The following is a 20,036-nucleotide window of genomic DNA, read 5'->3' as shown; positions in this document are numbered from 1 at the left end:
TTTTTAAAATGTTTTGGATGATTTTTAGACACTTAAATGAAGATTTATATTTTAATCCTAGCATGAAATTTTAATGAAATATGTATGATATCCTGTCGAAAAGGTTTTGTTCATATTCTGTTTTACTATCTTACAACTTTTATTTCATTCGTAAATTTAAAAAAAAATAATTGGTCTTACAAAAATCTTTAAACATAACAAAAAAAACGCTTAAATCATTGATAATACATCAGTTAAAGTAATGCCATTTTCTCAGACATTACCTTCTCGTTTTATTATGAAGTACACTTATCATGAAAGTAATAATGTTCGCAGGCTTTCACGGCCATTATCTAAAGTAGCTTGGCTTCTGGGTTGTAGCCGTGACCTTGGCGACTGCGATGTCGACCAAAAAACGTCGGTGAACTATTCGCCAAGGACACGGCTACAACCCAGAAGTCAAGCTACTTTATCCTGAGAGTGACGAGAGCAAGCCAGTAAGCTGTCTTCGTCTCACGACCGGGTGTCCAGAAGGTCGCTCGCCAATATGCGCGCCGCTGTCGTCAGCGCCCAATCGACCACCGCCGTAGGGATCCACTTCAACAGCCAGCCTTCCACGAGGCACCTCACGTTGGGCCTATAGCACGGCTGCAAACAGAGATGCGCTTTTATGCAGGGCCGCAACTAGAGTCTCTGGCACCCGGGGCATGAATGGATTCATGCGCCCCCCCCCCCCTCTTTTTTTTGCACTCCCTCCCTCGAAAAAAAAAGGTGCTATTTAAGCATTTTCCATACCTACATGTATCAGTTTCTGTGCTACTGTTACTTCCATGCAAAAGCCTTTTACCAGTTACCAGTTGTAGTAGGAATTACAATGCAAGCGATTTCGGCGCCCCCACAGGTTTGCGCCCGTGACGTATGCCCCGCTTGCCCCCCCCCCCCCCTTCTAGTTGCGGCCCTGCTTTTATGTTCAATGATTCATCGACTGAAGTACACATTTGTATAGTAGTTCGTTTAGCATTCCACATTACATTAGCTTTTAACATATCAGTAGCAACTCTTCTAAATGAGATATTCCCATCTTAAAATAATTTTTTTTTTGCAAAACAAACGAAACGCATAGTGAAATACCATGAAACATAACATTGAATTGTATGGTGAAATGTTTAGAATAAGTCTGTGAATCTAGGTGTACATTATTATGAAAGTTTTGCCGTTAACATTATAATTAATACTTTAAAAACATTTTTTTGGATGTGGAAAAACATCTCCTTTCGATCCAAAATTCCTAGCATGTGAATACAAAAATATCAGAATAGTACATTGGTAATTGTTAGTAAATTTAAAATATTTTAATGGTTGGAAAAAATATTGCAAATATAATTATTTTCATAAAAAATAAAGAAGAACTGGCCACCCTACGGAAAACAAATTGTGGTTTAGAATGCTTTTCAGTGATTTGAGATCCATTGACGGCAATCTTATGTCAATACAGACTAGCACTGATAAGGATCTACAAGCATACTGTGGTGTAAACCAAATGCATAATAGCCAAAATTTGCATTTTGACTTCTTTATTTACATACACACAAAAATAATATTACAAGACACAGATACTTTCCATGACGTATTTAAAAGCTTGGGAAAACATTGAAAAAAATATAGCGAATTTTTTACCTTCGGTGTTGAGCCTATTGCAGCATCGATCATGCAGTCCACGACTTCATTCTCATTAGGATTCGATGTAAATTTGACTGCCCTCCTGTAGAATAGCTAAAAATAAACAAAACCTTGCATTTAGATTTTTTGTTAAATAATTTTTAATGGAAAAACACATCAAAGTACATTGTTAAACGAACTATAAATTATAGATTACAACCAGTAGTTGTAATTTGTTTGAACACAAAACAATTTGCAAACAAATTTGAAAAAAAAAAAATAATTTTAAAAAAATATATTTTTATTGGTTTTACTACCTTAAATATATAAAAGGTAATTTAATAATACTGTAGAGGTTATAAGAGACGGTGAAAGGTGATGATAACCTACTGGAGCATTGACATGATGAATGGGTGGTAGAAACGGGAGTACCCCGAGAAAACCCATCGTCTCGCGGCAACATCCGCCACGCTTCCTTCCCCTCCCCCCCCCCCCCGCGAAAAGTCCTGGGTTCGACCCCGCCGGGAATCTAGCTCGTGCCGCCTTGATGGGACAGACGTGATCTGACCACTTTATTTCATGATTGGCTCGTTGGAAATTCTTTCCTGCCAACAAGTGGCCTCGCCCCGGCATCGCAAGGACATGAGCCACTAATGTGGCGTCAGCTTGATTTAATGACTGAGTACATAAGAGGGAGAAGGATCATGAGTGGAAGACCCAGAGAGTGGAGACGAACGGAAAAAGGAAAGCAAGTATTCCTGGTGAGGACAAGAAAAAAAAGGGGGAGGGGGTCGAATAGGCTTGAAAGGAAAATAGAGTTGGGAAGGACTTACGGAGGAGTTTTCAGGAATTTGGGTGAGCGAGGGGGAGGGGAAGAGTCATTGGTACCGGTTGGGATCCCAATCAAATTGTATCAAATCAAATTAAAAATTATAATAAGTATCAAGTTATCGGGAGTGTCCGAGGGGTTTTCCAAAATCATATACATACTAATACATGCTACTCATAACTAAAGAATTTATTTGTAAGTAATGTTGACAGCTTTTTTATCATGTGATAACACACACAGATTTTGTTTGGAACTCACGCGAAATATAGTTGTCCATGTGAAAAGCACTAAACGCTCAAATGTATTCCTGCAATAGGTATGGAAAGTTTGAGCCAGCGCTTTATTTAGAAGATAGACATATACTATCGCGGACTTCTCTGTAGGCCTTTTTTAAGACTTACAAATATGTAGTATTAATTTAATATAGCAGTCATGTTAGCATCATTTACGACTTGATTACAAATAATCGAGATTTCTATACTATATTTAAATTTAGTATGAATGTATTATACACACAAATTTTGTGGAAGGAATTCTGTAAATGATGGTCAAAACTGGATCACAATACATTGTGTAGTTTAGAATTAAGCGAACAGACAGCCGCGGATAGACACTTTGTTTTTATACTATTTAGAAGATAGAGAAGATATTAGTACACAAGTCAAACTTCCTCCTTTCAATGACTAATTTGTGACATCATTAATTTGTATTTTGACCATTTCAGTGATGCTGACAAGTGTTTTGTGAGTTCCTAAGATACAATTTCATCCCCATGCTTTAACCGAGACTCGAACCCAGGACACGTGCACCGTCTGAGCCACATAGGTTGGTCTCCACCCGAGCACCGCGGCCTCTGAAGCATAATTGGCTGGATCAGAATACTTAAACATAATACATTACGGAGAATTTATTTTTCCAGTGACCTGTATTCACCTTGTATTTCTCAATGTATAGTTCATTTACTTTCTTCTGGATGTCCTCGGGGCTTCCTGCAAGCTGCTTTTTTATTTGGGCGATACGTATTTCGCTGTCGCTCAACGGTGTTCTGCAAATAAAATTATAAACATTTAAAACTCTTGCACTTAAAAGTAAACTGCCTTTTTTTTTTTTTTTTTGGCTTGTGTGGCCAAATTCCCGTCTGGGCTGAGGTTTTTCACTTGTGGAAAATTTTCTTTCCGGGTGCATGACTGTATTTCGGATCGAGGTTTTCACCTCCATACTGCGGGGAATGATTGCATATCTCTGCAGACTCACCTGGCGATCATAGCGATCCCAACTACAGTGCCGTTACGTGAGATAATCACGTGGAGTCCACGCGCGACAGAAGTGATACTTATTGTTTATTATATTATTAGGTATAGGACACATGATTCACTTAGGTTGAGGTCGCAGATAAAAAAATGCGAGTATGCCAGCGCTAAATTTATGCTATTGAGCAAGTATGCAAGAGTGCAAGTGTAAAGTATGCATGTTTGCAAGCATGCAAGTTCACAAGCACGCAAGTATACAAGTGTGCAAGTATTCTAGTGTACAAGTGTGTAAGTATGCAAGTGTGCTAGTGTACAAGTGTGCAAGTATGCAAGCATGCAAGTGTTCAAGCACGCAAGTATGCTATTGAGCAAGAACGCAAGGGTGCAAGTGTGCAAGTATGCAAGTGTGCAAGTATGCTAGTGTACAAGTATGCAAGTGTGCAAGTATGCTAGTGTACAAGGGTGCAAGTGTAAAGTATGCTAGTATACAAGAGTGCAAGTATGCTAGTGTACAAGTGTGCAAGTATGCTAGTGTGCAAGTGTCCTCCTCCTCCCCGCCACACACCTGTACACGCTGGGCTCTATGCCGTGGACAGTGACCCCGCTGGAGGTCAGCTGCAGCTCGCGCCTCAGCCCTTGGACGTAGGCCAGCGCGGCGTGCTTGGACATGCAGTAGGGCACGCAGAACGGGATCGCCACGCGCCCTGCGACGGAGGACAAACAAACGCCGTGCAGACCGCAAGTACGTCGTGCAAAGCTACGGCCGCGCGGGGCGCTAGGCTCGCTGTGTTTACATATGGCATGACTAGAGACCTGCAAAATTCGCGGATTCATTCGGTGATAGGCTAGAATTCAAACACATATACCTCTTAGATAATTTTGCTATTGGCTCACTGTTCATCTTGGTGAATCTCAACCAATTATAAACCCTCAAGTAAAGAAGGATCGAATAACAGACTAACCAGCTGAGACGACTTACAAGTCTACAACCAAATGAACTTGCGTTATTTGCCCAGTGTACAGGAGAATGTGCAATCCATCCTGAAGGCCATCGAAACCGCGAATTTTGCAGGTCTCTAGGCATGACTAATCAATGCTATAAATGTATGTTCTGGAAACAGTTCAGCTTGCATTCTGCTAAAAGTAACAAAGTACGAGCCCAATATAAGATATCTAGCATCTAATTTGCAACAGTAGAAATCACACCAAACTTTTATTTAATTTTTATAAACATAAAATAGTAAACATTTATTTTGCTGTACAAATTTGAAATGAAAACAATGAGTTTTTTAGTTAATGGCATCTAGTTTTATTTTTATCCATTGTTATTATCATCACTAAGTCAAGATATGTACTTTGATGGCACGTCATAGCCACATTATTATTTTTGTCATTAAAAAAATGTCACGTTCACCAGTAAAGCTTCGCCATCCCTGTACTGGTACCTCCAATAGTTAAAAAATATTTGTAAACCGTTTCCTGAACGCTTTTCCAGTGTTAACTGGGCACATAATAAGCATAATAAAAGAAAATAATGTCAAATTGTCGAATATTCTATTATCTTTTCCTTGTTTTTTAAAAAAATTAAGCTTGAATGAAACATAAATTAAAATATAACAGTATGTTTCAATTTTCGTAATAAATGCTCAGCATTACGCCGAAAAACGTATTTCACATATGCAAAAATAATTACAGCAATGTGTTGTACAAAGTTACAACACCTTTATTGTAGTGTTACAAACATTTTATTTTGGCAACTGGTTTCCAAAGCGATCTTTTGTAAAAGTACAGAATTTTTTTTCCTGTGTACCCAGTTATTCCATCAACGATTCGTCCTCACTGCATCGCCCCTAATATTCTCCAATGACAACCTAAGGACGCGTTGAGACTTGGTTCATGCACTCTGTCCAAGTGAACTTCGTGTCACACCAAAAACACATGACGCACGCACAAGTTGCTCGAATGAATCAGGTATGCAATCAACGTCCTCGTGTGAACGCAAGCCATGCAATGGCCACTTTGGGAAGTGAGTGCAGTGCAGAGGACGTGTGTCAAGTTGGCGACCACACATTGGAATTTCAAGGTCAAAATTTGTCAAAAATTAGTGCTCAATTTGTGCTAATTCGTGTCGTATAAAACCGAATTTGTGCTGCGTTACGTAAAAAGTTACAGCATATAGTAAGTTGGTAGCCAACTTGACGTCAAGTTGGCGACCAACAAAGGAAAATATCAATTTTTTGAACTGAATTTCATGTCACGAGTTAGTGCTCAATTTTTTTCTGCCAGAAGCCAAAATTTCGAGATTATCGCAACGTAAACAAAAAATTTATAGCCCTAGATATGTTTGAAGCAAATTGTTGACAGCTGGCGACCACAAATTTGAATTTCAAGTTCAAAATTTGTCAAATATTAGTGCTATATTAAAGATAATTTGTGCCGTAAGGAAGCAGAATTTGTGCTGCATTACATAAAAAAGTTATAGCATACAGTAAGTTGGTGACCACCCAAGGAAAGGGAAGCCTAAGATGTACATCAAGTTCTGTCCCTGCCCGAACACGCCCGAATATTCACCTTCGGGCAACCTCGGGTTTATTTATATTAATTTACATTTCTCTGTTTATTTTAATGTAGCTATACTAACCTAACTAACCGTCCATAGAGTTTAAAGTGTTTTAAATGTAGCTAACCTAACCAACCACTTTTAATATTTGAATTTTATTTTTCCTGCACAAAAAATAAAACGAATCCCGAGGTTGGCCGCAGGTGAATATTCGGGCGTGTTCGGGCAGGTACAGAGCTTGATGTGCATCTGAGGCTTCTCCCCAAGGAAAGTACGCAGGGGCGCCACCAACCGAAGATGCTGACGACGCAGACGACGCGACCAGACTCGTCTCCCAGCAGGGGCAAGAAGCTCTGCGTGACGCTCACCGTGCCGAGGGCATTCACCTCCATGACCTTGCGCACGGCGTCCATGGAGTTGTGCTCCAGCAGCAGGTCGGACAGGATCCCAGCGTTGTTCAGCACGCACCAGAATTCTGGGGGAGAAAGTCAGTGACATAACACGGACAAACAAGGTTTCAAATGATGTAGGGGCAGGCATTTTTTTTCGCGAAAAAGATCTGAACGCCTATCAGACTGCAACAAGGTATGCCCGCACCTGTGGTTTCTTCCTTGTGATTGGCGGCCGTCCGCGAGAGAAGTCGTTGCCTTGTTTGAACGACCGACTAAGTACGCATTTGTTCCCGCACTGAATCACTGTGATTGGTGTTGTTACAATCGATGTGTACCCGGGAGAAACTCGCCCAATCACGAAACACAGACGATGCTACGGTGTTTTAACTTTCATCTAGTCTCGAAATCTTTTCGCGAAATCTGCATGGCCCTAGTTAAATTATATTTTGATGCCTAGATTCAATGTGTTTGAAAATAAATGTTTTGAAAAGTGCAAACAACATTTATAAGAAAAATGTTTCCAATTGTTAAATTAAAATCAAATCGAAAGATATGTTAAAGATAAACAATATAATAGCATCTTACAAAAAAAACTAATTTACAAGCACTTAAAGTCAACTGACAGTATAAAATTGTGGAAATAAGGTCAGTATTAAATCAATCATTTTTATTTCACTTAAGATTATTGGTTACATAAAATGAAATGTAAGTCGAAAGAAAAGTTCCTAAAGGTTAGAACTGATAAACTAAAGACAAAATAACGACTCGGTAGTGGAAGCCGGAATGCGAGGTGATTCTGCTAAGGCTCGCCATATCTCTACGCGACATGAAGGTGGAAAGACAAAACAGAAATTACCGCTTGTGTGATCTAACCAGGAATATTTGAGATTCCAGATTGACAGGGGAGCTTTAAAATGTCCTACGGGAACCTAGAACTTAATATATATATATAATGTAATTTTAAAGTAGCTATAAGTACACTTTTTAGTAGTATGAATGTTAAAAAATTAGGTACCACTTATGGGGTATCATATATTAAGCTTTCCTTACACGGCACTTTATAGGCAGTTGGTATATTAAGGCGAAGGAAACTACAAACTCACTTTTGTCGCCGATGGTTTGCTTGACGTATTCGACGGCCTTGCGCACGTCCTCGTCCCTGGTGACGTCCAGCGGCACGATGTGGAGGCGGCTGGAGGCGGCGGCCTTGAGCTGCGCGGCGCCGGCGCCCTCAGGGAACAAGCAGCCGGCGTACACCGTCACTCCCAGCGCGTCCAGGCGCTTGGCGCACATGTGGCCGAACCCCGAGTCGCATCCTGCAAGCACACGCCGCTCCCCGTCACTCTGGCCGCCCGTCAACTACACTCTGGCCACCCGTCAACTACACTCTAGCCACCCATCAACTACACTCTGGCCACCCGTCAACTACACTCTGGCCACCCGTCAACTACACTCTGGCCACCCGTCAACTACACTCTAGCCACCCATCAACTACACTCTGGCCAAGCGTCAACTACACTCTGGGAACCCGTCAACTACACTCTGCTCACCCGTTAACTACACTCTGGCCAACCGTCGACTACACTCTGGCCACCCGTCAACTACACTCTGGCCAAGCATCAACTACACTCTGGCCACGCGTCAACTACACTCTGGCCACCCATCAACTACACTCTGGTCACCCGTCAACTACACTCTAGCCACCCATCAACTACACTCTGGCCACCCGTCAACTACACTCTGGCCACCCGTCAACTACACTCTGGCCACCCGTCAACTACACTCTGACACCCGTCAACTACACTCTGGCCACCCGTCAACTACACTCTGGCCACCCGTCAACTACACTCTGGGCACCCGTCAACTACACTCTGGCCAAACGTCGACTACACTCTGGCCACCCGTCAACTACACTCTGGCCAAGCATCAACTACACTCTGGCCACGCGTCAACTACACTCTGGCCAAGCGTCAACTGACACTCTGGTCACCCGTCAACTACACTCTAGCCACCCATCAACTACACTCTGGCCAAGCGTCAACTACACTCTGGCCAAGCGTCAACTGACACTCTGGTCACCCGTCAACTACACTCTAGCCACCCATCAACTACACTCTGGCCAAGCGTCAACTACACTCTGGGCACCCGTCAACTACACTCTGGCCACCCGTCAACTACACTCTGGGCACCTGTCAACTACACTCTGCTCACCCGTCAACTACACTCTGGCCAACCGTCGACTACACTCTGGTCACCCGCCAACAACACTCTGGCCAACCATCAACTACACTCTGGCCACCCGTCAACAACACTCTGGCCACCCGTCAACTACACTCTGGCCAAGCATCAACTACACTCTGGCCACGCGTCAACTACACTCTGGCCAAGCGTCAACTGACACTCTGGTCACCCATCAACTACACTCTAGCCACCCATCAACTACACTCTGGCCAAGCGTCAACTACACTCTGGGCACCCGTCAACTACACTCTGGCCACCCGTCAACTACACTCTGGGCACCTGTCAACTACACTCTGCTCACCCGTCAACTACACTCTGGCCAACCGTCGACTACACTCTGGTCACCCGCCAACAACACTCTGGCCAACCATCAACTACACTCTGGCCACCCGTCAACAACACTCTGGCCACCCGTCAACTACACTCTGGCCAAGCATCAACTACACTCTGGCCACCCGTCAACTACACTCTAGCCACCCATCAACTACACTCTGGCCAAGCGTCAACTACACTCTGGCCAAGCGTCAACTGACACTCTGGCCAATCGTCAACTGACACTCTGGCCACCCGTCAAACACACTCTGGCAACCCGTCAACTACACTCTGGCCACCCGTCAACTACACTCTGGCCACCCGTCAACTACACTCTGCTCACCCGTCAACTACACCCTGGCCAACCGTCGACTACACTCTGACACCCGTCAACTACACTCTGGCCACCCGTCAACTACACTCTGGCCACCCGTCAACTACACTCTGGGCACCCGTCAACTACACTCTGCTCACCCGTCAACTACACTCTGGCCAACCGTCGACTACACTCTGGCCACCCGTCAACTACACTCTGGCCAAGCGTCAACTACACTCTGGCCAAGCGTCAACTGACACTCTGGGCAATCGTCAACTGACACTCTGGCCACCCGTCAACCACACTCTGGCCACCCGTCTACTACACTCTGGCCACCCGTCTACTACACTCTGGCCACCCGTCTACTACACTCTGACACCCGTCAACTACACTCTGGCCACCCGTCAACTACACTCTGGGCACCCGTCAACTACACTCTGGTCACCCGCCAACAACACTCTGGCCAACCATCAACTACACTCTGGCCACCCGTCAACAACACTCTGGCCACCCGTCAACTACACTCTGGCCAAGCATCAACTACACTCTGGCCACCCGTCAACTACACTCTAGCCACCCATCAACTACACTCTGGTCAAGCCTCAACTACACTCTGGCCAAGCGTCAACTGACACTCTGGCCAATCGTCAACTGACACTCTGGCCACCCGTCAACCACACTCTGGCCACCCGTCAACTACACTCTGGCCACCCGTCAACCACACTCTGGCCATCTGTCAACTACACTCTGGCCACCCGTCAACCACACTCTGGCCACCTGTCAACTACACTCTGGCCAAGCGTCAACTACACTCTGGCCAAGCGTCAACTGACACTCTGGCCACCCGTCAACCACACTCTGGCCACCCGTCAACTACACTCTGGCCACCCGTCAACCACACTCTGGCCACCTGTCAACTACACTCTGGCCAAGCGTCAACTACACTCTGGCCAAGCGTCAACTGACACTCTGGCCAATCGTCAACTGACACTCTGGCCACCCGTCAACCACACTCTGGCCACCCGTCAAATACACTCTGGCCACCCGTCAACCACACTCTGGCCACCTGTCAACTACACTCTGGCCAAGCGTCAACTGACACTCTGGCCAAGCATTAACTTTATACAGCCATGAAAGTGTGAACGTTTTTATGTCGGCATCTGCGTTATTAAAAAAGGTACGCAAAATATCTGTACGTGCTTGTTTAGTTTTTCACTTCTTTTTGTCTTCACTAGAATTCAGCTATTTTTATTCCCAGAAGTTTTGCTTTTGGTATAAATATCAATATAATCAAAGTATTATTCCGTTTTTGCAGAATCTCTCATAGTCTTAGTTAATTTTTAAAATCTTTTGTATATGATTAAATTAAGATATAAATTAAATATTACACATTGCCTAATACTTGCATCAACGTTAATTTTAAGTACCTTTTTTATATTTAATCTATTACTATCTCTTCCCAAATTATAAATAAACGTACGTGAATAATAGTGGAAACGAGGACAAGCTTATGGTTAAAAGCGGTCTAAAGTTAAGGAAAACTTTATATATAAATTATTTTTTCCTACTGAACTTTTGTTATTTTAATGTTGCGAGTTCAATAAGAAAAAGTATAACCAAGTGGATCCTACTGCTTACCTGTTATAAAAACTGCTTTTTTATCTAGATCTTGAATATTTTTCTTGGGCATGAAATGTCTGGCGATCGTTATCAAAATGTGTGCTGTCGTTGCAGATATTATAAATATGCCAGCATCGAAAATGAAACCATATATTCTGGTGCTAGCACATAATATTTTCGAAAATGTTGCAGTGGCGAGGAATGCCAAGAGTAAACAGAATATGAAGTGCTTCATTTAATTTCACCTGCAAAAAAATACTTCGCTACATTTCACAAGTACTAAGGCTATTTATTGAAAGTGTTATTTTATTCATAGGTAATGTTACATATTAACTAGATAACCTAGGTTAAATAATATGTAACAACAGTAAAAAAATCTACACCAGTCTTAGTTTAGCCATGAATCCCTGATTTCTTTAGAGAGTTATGGATGCAAAAATAAAAATAAAAAATGAAATAATAGTGTTAAATTTTTTAGAACAATTTTTCATTCGTATACAGAAACATTGGAAACATTTTTAAACTTACATATTACACACAAAATACTTTATATGTTTATTACTGTCAACGACAATATTGGAATTTGATAGTATTTAAAATGTGGCCACGTACAAAACGTTTATTAGAATAACTAAAAATATTTTAAAGGAGAAAATGCATACCAATCTTAAAAATACTTTAAGAGTCAAGATCCTAATATCACCAATTAAAACATTAAAGGCGAGAGTATAGCATCCAAACTCGTTTAATGTTGTAAAAACATTATTCACGAACAAATTTTTTTTATTGGTCGGCAGGTTATATATATATTGTGTGTCCCATCACTAAGTAAACGATAAACACCAGCAACTGCAAAAACATTCACTTATTTTTCCATCACTGAACCCCATTCTTTACCACCGCACACCACATTTATTCTGATCATTTTCCATGGCTCCATCGTCTAGAGTCAGCTACCCTCCTTACCAGATCGAGCGACACTTCACAAGTGGCACCACTACGAAATGTCTGCCTGTCGTTGTGTTGAACCTCGTTCCTTCGAGCCTTCACGTCCTTAACTCACGTTGCACCGTCTGGAAAAAAAAAAATCATTTTGTTTACAGTTGAAGGTCCACCCCAAAACTTCACGAGAGACCTGAGTCCCAACTGCCGTCGGTCGTCGCAGAGTTGTGCGCACGTTTGCATTTTCAACCATTTAGTTCTAAAGATGGAGTCGAAATGTCACGACGGTCATGGCACGACCAATCCGAGTAGGCGTCGTACCAGCGTTCCAGCACGACAGAAGTAATACCACTACAACATTAACACGACCAACTCTAATTTTGGCTGTCGGCAAATCTTCCCATTCCAGGAAGCGTCCATAAAATGCAGTATAGAATGCACTACAAACAGTGTAGGCCCTTTTATTTCCTGTTGACAGTTGGAGTGCATAACACTGTACCATTTATTCTCTATTGCAAAAAGTGAGATTAAGTTTATTTATAAATAAAAGGAAGCAAGCTATAGATATGATGATAAGGGATGGAAAATAATTTCTCTTGTTAGCTATGCTAAAAATGAAAATGAACGTAATAAACAGTTGAAGGCACACTACAAATTTAAAAGTGTACACGAACGTAAAACGAAATTTCGTTTACGTTGTACCTTGTGTTTCGCTGGTTGCTGAGCGTGTCGTGTTTGTCGTGACTCCACCTTAACCGTCTAAGGAGAGAGAGAGAAAAAACAAGGTCCTCAGTGGTCAGGAGTCACTGACAAATTGCGGTCATGCGGCGAGGGTCGTGGGTTCGACCCCAACTCCCCTGCTCGAGTCAAATTTGCGAGCACTAAGTCGGTGCCCGAATTTTTTTCGGGGCACCGAGCTTGCCCGGTGTACCGGAACAAGACGACCACCCGAACACAGCAAGCTCAAAGTTACCAACAATCGCATCGAAAGCCACCCCCCCAGTGATCAGTCAGCGGAGAAGCTAGCTGGCCCGCTGGCCCATGTGGTCTTTCAGCAGGTTGGAAAAGATTCTTTGGGTCTAGTGTCTTGTCCATGGTCACATATATCAACAAACTGCGACTCTCTGTCCAATTTCCTTCAGAAGAATTCTTTGGAGCTTCCAGGTTATCTTCATACCAGTTCTTCTTGTCTCCCATCATCGGGTCAAGTGCAGTCACAAAGTGATCAGGTCTGTTGCCTCAACAGGCCTGATTGTGGGGTCCCCGGTTGAGAGTGACAGATCGGAATAGGTGCCAATCAGTGCCGAAGTGTGGGGTCTTCACTAAGGTTATCTGCTGGTTAGCTGAAAGTGTACCAGCTGGCCTCGATTTACGAAGGGGCCAACCAGTCGTTTGCCGGGAGAATTTGAGTTGCGAAATAAAAAATAGGACAAAAAAATTGAGGGACGGGGAAAAAAATATATATTTTTTTTTAACGTACGGTAATGATTTGAGTTTCAAAAAAACATGTCGAATCCTACAATTTAAAACACAGTGAATTAACCGTGTAATATTCCCGTAAGAGAAACACACAACCTGTTGCAGGTTGATTGACCTCATCTGTAAGGTGGAGGGGGGAGGGTGACTGGGGTGTCAGGCTATTTATTGTGTTGCGATGTGAGAGACATAAAACTAATAGTAAATGAGCTTGAATTCGTGTGTGTGTATATATATATATATACAGGGTGTATATATATACACACACAGGGTGTATCAAAATTCATGTTACAACGCTTGAGGGTAGAAAGCTCTTATTATTTGCAACCATTTTTGCAAATAAACATGTTGCCGGAAACGCGTAGTTAAGCCCCCCAGAAAGAGTCACATCCTGTATGTATATATATATATTGTTTTGGGGGAACTGGAAAAATGACGGGGGTGGCTAAAAATTAAAGATTATCTGGCCAGAGCGCTAGCAACCTGATTTTGGGACTTGGGTACCAGGGAGTCGGTGTCGATGCCGGAGCGGGTTCCTCAGTCTCTCAGCACAGATTCATTCCCAACCGCCTCCGATTCTCGATCAAATGAAATTAGCGTATGCATCTCCTATGATTAGAGACCGGAAAAATTCGCGGTTTCAATGGCCTTCAGGATAGACTGCACATTTCCTTGTACACTCGGCCAAACAACGCCAGTCCATTGGCTGCTGACTTGTAAGTCGTCTCAGCTGGTTTGTCTGTGATTCGATCCTTCTTTGGTTGGAGGTTTATAATTGGTTGAGATTCGTCCAGATGAACAGTAAGCCAATAGCAAAATCCTCTAAAAGGTATATGTATTTGACTTCTAGCTTATCGCCGAATGTATCCGCGAATTTTTCCGGTCTCTACCTATGATGTCTGTTGGAAGCCCGCTCTGTGTGCATGTCACGCAAGTGGGGCACACGCACGGCTAAGCACGGTACACGGCACGCGCAGAACGTGCACAGCTTCAGGATAGAACCACTGCTCGGGATATCCGAGTGGGGTCTGTTTGGGAAAAGCATTTAAAAATATGCCAAGGGTGGTTAAGTAGTTCTGTTTCCGTATTTTGATTTCATCGTATTTCTAGAATAGTGTAAAGGGCTAAAAAAAAAAAAAAAACATTGATGAAATGATTGCATACTTTATGAATATAATTGAATAATTTTTATTTTAATAATAAAAGAATAAATACTTGAAATTATACTAGTAATCATATTTTTAAAATGCAAGAATAATTAATCTTTATTGCCGAAATTGTTGTTGTAATACAATGAAAACCACATAAACTTTTCACTTCACTTTATAAACAGTCGAGTGGAAGAGAGATATATGAGGCGCAAGCTTACAATGAGCGTAACGGGACACAGCGTAACGGAACAATGTGCGTAACTGAACACAGCGTAGCGGAACAGTGTGCACAACGGGACACTTTTTTGTGCGTACAGCCGGCGTTCATCGATTTATTAGACTTTGTCACGTCAAAACGTGTTTTCAGCATGGGACACCAGGTACAGATTCTTGAAAGTCCTCAAGGGACTCACAGTCCACCTTTAATCTTCATGCATCCGCCTTACAATGTTGTGGTCACCACTAAAACAACAACGACGAGAAGACTGCGCGCCAATCCACAAATATGCGCTATAAGCACCAGCTAGCGTCGCAATTAGCATCCCGTCCCACTAACCCAAATACACCTCAGACTAGACGGGCTCCTTAAAGAAATCCTAAGAAGAGTTGGAGGTACCGTCGCCCTAAGCCTCTGTGCATGACCCTGCGACGTATAACCCTATTAAAATATCCCGCGTAGGGCGACGAAACTCGCTATAAACAAATGAAAGTTCAAGTCATGTACCGTTCTACTGTGATTCTCCCTCCTGTTGTTTCTCTGGAGACATGAAATCACGTTTGGCAAGTATAATTATAAATGTGTGTTATTAACAGCTTTACAAACTGGGGGGGGGGGAATATTATCCGAAAAGGATGGATGAACGAATAAATGAATGAGCTGGGGGTTAACGTCTCGATAACTGAGATCATTAGAGATGGCAGAAGGTTGAAGCGATGAGACAGTGCCGTGGCCAGCATTATATTTGGGGTTTGGGGGAAGGAGGTTTCTACAATGAGTCCTACTCTCACCTCAACTTACTGTAAAAAATAAAATTCATGTAACGAATTTAAACTCGCTGATTTTGCAGTCTTAATAATATATAGTTTTTTTAGTATCTTATAATAGTATTTCCCTGGTGTCTGAACCGTTAACCTTGCCATGAGCTGGAGCGATGACATAATACATACCTATAACGATGGAGGGGGGGGGGAGGTCAAGTCCAACCACGTTCCCTGATCCAGGTTCGAACCCCGTCGGCCTTGGTGGTCGCGGCTAGTACTCCGTCGGGGAAGGAGAACGTAACCAAGCGTGTTTCACGTCGCGATCCGCGCCAAGGTTGTCCGACTGATCGTTGAAGTGCGAGACCATTACCCACTTTATTTTAACCTTCCAGTTGTACGTTTTATTTTTGCAACAGACGGAAGGATAAAACAAATAAAAAAGGCTTGATGGTATAACTAAGTCGAGGTCTCTTTATATTATATGTAGATTTGCAGTTGATTGGTGTATTGCAAAAGCAGGGAAAAAAACTACAGATGAGTTTGCTTAAGTGTGTGAAATTTCTGCTCTGCAGCCGCAGATTGCTCTTAGTTAGCATTTCCGACATTTCTTATGCGAGTATGATGCAGATCTACCTAATACTTGATGAAAGCCAACCGTGTTCTAGTTATACTCCCGTACATGATACTCCCCTACATATTAATTACTTCGACGATTACCTAAGAGCCCAGAGTATTTACAAAACTTGTGAATACAAAATTTCCACTATAGTCCTCAAAAAGACTCAAAACGAATAAAAATTTCCCTATTTAAAAATCAACGTGTCTAGGGAAATTGTCCTTTTTTACCCTTGAAAAATATGAATGGTTCATATTTCCTCAGAGAGGTTTAATTTTCCTCAGAGAAGTTTAATTTTCTGCAAAGAGGGGTCATATTCCTCAAAGTGGGCCTCAATCCTCAAAGACTCTGTTTAATGTCATGCATCATCTCTACCTTGACCCCTGGTCGCTATCTTAAAAACTTGCGAGAGATGTCGTTCCCATATTTGACCGAGCCACTCAGGACGCGTTTGCTTCTGTGCTGAATTACTGTGATTGATGTTGTAACAATCCACATGTACCTGAGAGAAACTCACCCAATTACGAAACACAGACGATATGCATGCACACTTGTACACAAAAAAAGTAGGGATCTATATTTCAAAGGCTGTGGCCACATTTTACACAGTTAAAAATATTCACCTTCAATTTATGAAGAATGCTGGTTATAAATTTTCCAGGGATCTTCACATATTTACCAATGTATTCTTAAATTTACTTTGAATATTCAAAAGAGTATTCTTGGTATATGTACCAAGCATTAAAAAACTGATTAAATCAACAGAGAAAAAAAATTAACATTCTTTTTTGCCCACGTGTGTGTTTACCTTTGTTTAAAACAAAATATACAAAGGGATGTCAAAAATACGGCGTTGTTTCTACAAAGATTACGATATTTTAAATGACGAGGACCTCTTCGTTTATTTCAGTTAAACTCTTCGTTTAAAAGTCCGTAAATTTACCGTAATTTCTAACAGTGAATCTTTCGATCGGATTGCATGTCATTGAATGATTAGAATTTTGTAATGATGTTATTTCTTTCTTGTCTTTCGGAGCGTGTGGTTAAGGGCATGTATTATGTTTCGCGAAAAGTCGTAAAGACTTAGGTGTGCCCGCTCTAGAGGTTTCTTCACTGTGATTGGCTGTTTCCTGCAAGAGAAGACGCTGTCTTATTTTATTGGGCCGTTCGGAACGTGTTTTTTTTTTGCTCACATTGATTGCAGTATTCGTGTGCCGACAGTGGACATGCGCCTGAAATAAACTAAACCAATAACGAGCCATGGTCGAACCTGCAGTGGTTTAACACACAACTGAGCTCGAAATCTTTTTTCACGAGATATGCAGGCCTAGCGCCATGCACTTTTCGCGAAAAGATTTCCAGACCAGCTCTGCGTTATAACTATGCAGCATTGTTTATGTTTCGTGGTTGGCTGGGTTTATTTCAGGAGCATGTCAACGGTTAGCACACCGATCACAGCGATCCAGTGCGGAAGAAAAAAAGCGTCTAGACTCCAAACTCGTTCACCTTCATTCTGCTTCAATTATTGGGTCACCGTTTACCTGAAGGACTCTGAGCCAACGAAAAACCTTCTACAAAATAAGTATCGAATCACAAGCATGATCCAATGAGAACGCAGTTCAAGTCTATAGTGCTACGCGTTCCAGCCTCGTTATACATACCTAATAACAGGGATTTTGCACGTCTGCGATCATTAATTAGTAGTAGAAACCGGAAAATTCCGTGGATTCTTTTCAATTAATAATACCTTTGTGCTGTTTCTGCTACTGGTTAGCTGTTAATATGGAGAACTATGAGCCAATCAGAGAGCCTCAATCAAAGAATTGTCAAATCACAAGTTACCTAGTTAAGATGGCTCGCAAGTTAACAGCCAATGAACAGGTGACGTTTTCCCGTGGAGTCTATCCTGGAGGCCATCGAACTCGTTAACTTTTTTGGGTCTCTTCGCCGTTAATTTTTTTTTGTTTTGTAAATGGAACAGAAATATTCATGTTAAGTTACAGACACTTGTAAAAAAAATACACTTAAAATAAACAACAACTAAAATATAAATTTGCGCTAATTTTCGAAAGAAATATTCATTATTATCTGGAAAAAAAACGTATTACATACATGCAAAAAAAAATTACCATAGCCATGTATTGTACCAAGTTGCAATATCTTTCTTTTAATGTATTACAAACCATTTCTTAGCAAGAAAGGATCGCAGGCTTTCAAGGCCATTTTCTGGAGTTGCTTGGTTTCTGGGTTGTAGCCGCGTCGAAGGCGAAGATATCAGTGACGTTTCGGTCGACTCTGCAGTCGCCATCATCAGGGAGCAAGCAGTTACACTGCAACGCCGACCGAAATGTCGGTGGTGTCTTCGTCTTCGACGCGGCTACGACACAGAAGCCTGGAAACTATTTCTTCGGCAACATGTTTTTTTGACGTGACAACGTCTAATAAATCGATGAACGCCGGCTGCACGCACTAAAAAGGATGACTCATTGTCCCGTTACGAACATTGTCCCGTTACGCTTTGTACCGTTACACTTATTGTACGCTTGCGCCGCATCTATATCTCTTCCACTCGATTGGAACAACCATCGATTTGACTTTTTCGAGGCACATTAAACTTGAAACACTCCCATTCGTTTCCTACTTTTCCTATCATCGTCCTATCCTTAACAGAATAACACAGATTGGAAGAAGTTAAATAGCAAACATGTATAAAAGTTATAGTTAAAATAATCTGTTCGTTAAAGTAATAAACATATTTGAATTAATGAGTGCAAATAAAAGTAAATTTATCAATGAAATTGTAGATTTCATTTCACTCCTTCTTTGTATCCACACAAAATAGTTATAATTCAATAAAAATGATTCAATTTTATTCATAAAAGTATGCAATCATTTCATCAATGTTTGGTTATGACGTTGTCACGTTAAAACTATCGTCCGTAAACCGACTTTACAGACAACCAATTTTTTTTTTCAAAGGAATCTTTTGTTAAAGTGCAGAGTTGATTATGTTGTTGCAATGCGGTCGGAGCTCGGCGCCGACTACCCTCGCAGCTGTTCCTGGCGGCGCTGTTCCAGCCGCGAGCTGAAGGCCCGGTGTCTCAGCTGCGCCGGAGTGGCGAGCTTAAAGCCAGACACTGACCTGACCATCTGCCGCTCGGGGTGTCAGCACCCACAGGTGGGTCTGCTATTACACCGACGAACACATGGTTAAGTATAATCCAGTTTGTGATTGAATTCGTCGTCGTTAATAACAGCCAATAAAAAAAAAACGGGTGAGCAAGCAGCAATGTTATTTTAGCTGATTTTTTTTTGTATTCGTGGATATCGTCTGAATTTTAAAGAGAATTCCGGTTTGTAACCTTTGCCGATTAATGATTTGTGTAACATGATATGCCTACAGGCACATGGCTGCAATTGAACCTAAAAATTGCAACTCGTAACCTATAATCCGTGCACAAATCAGAATCCGAGGATATTCGACTTTAATGTATAAATACTTGTTCATATATTTTTAATATCATCTATTCCAAGCCACCATAAAACACCTTTACAGTAAGAAAATTTATTCATTAATTTTAAATTCATATTTATATACTCACGTAATAGCAAAATTTAACCAAAAACACATTAGAATTATCAATTTCCGAAATCTTCAAAGGAAATAAATTTTCGAAAACGAGCTCTTTTTAAATTTTAAAGCAATGTTCTT

General features: G+C 41.8%; 1 protein-coding gene across 4 annotated transcripts in view; it reads right to left on the bottom strand.

Moving 5' to 3' along the window:
• Window positions 1-217: 217 nt before the first annotated feature.
• Window positions 218-20,036, bottom strand: part of LOC134532667 (17-beta-hydroxysteroid dehydrogenase type 6-like) — a 45,745-nt gene continuing 25,926 nt past the window's right edge. For 3 of the 4 annotated variants that reach the window (XM_063369351.1, XM_063369350.1, XM_063369349.1), the window contains 8 exons: window positions 12,125-12,231; window positions 11,177-11,403; window positions 7,773-7,985; window positions 6,570-6,752; window positions 4,283-4,421; window positions 3,401-3,512; window positions 1,657-1,752; window positions 218-627 (listed from right to left, as the gene is read on the bottom strand). In XM_063369351.1, coding sequence (XP_063225421.1) covers window positions 493-627; window positions 1,657-1,752; window positions 3,401-3,512; window positions 4,283-4,421; window positions 6,570-6,752; window positions 7,773-7,985; window positions 11,177-11,393 — 1,095 coding nt within the window. In that variant the 5' untranslated portion in view covers window positions 11,394-11,403; window positions 12,125-12,231 and the 3' untranslated portion in view covers window positions 218-492. The remainder of the gene's footprint in view (window positions 628-1,656; window positions 1,753-3,400; window positions 3,513-4,282; window positions 4,422-6,569; window positions 6,753-7,772; window positions 7,986-11,176; window positions 11,404-12,124; window positions 12,232-20,036) is intronic. The other variant, XM_063369353.1, reaches the window with a different exon arrangement.

Source organism: Bacillus rossius, chromosome 6 (genome assembly GCF_032445375.1).
Source record: "Bacillus rossius redtenbacheri isolate Brsri chromosome 6, Brsri_v3, whole genome shotgun sequence".
NCBI classification, from domain to species: domain Eukaryota; kingdom Metazoa; phylum Arthropoda; class Insecta; order Phasmatodea; family Bacillidae; genus Bacillus; species Bacillus rossius.
This window is presented reverse-complemented; position numbering and strand designations above follow the sequence as displayed.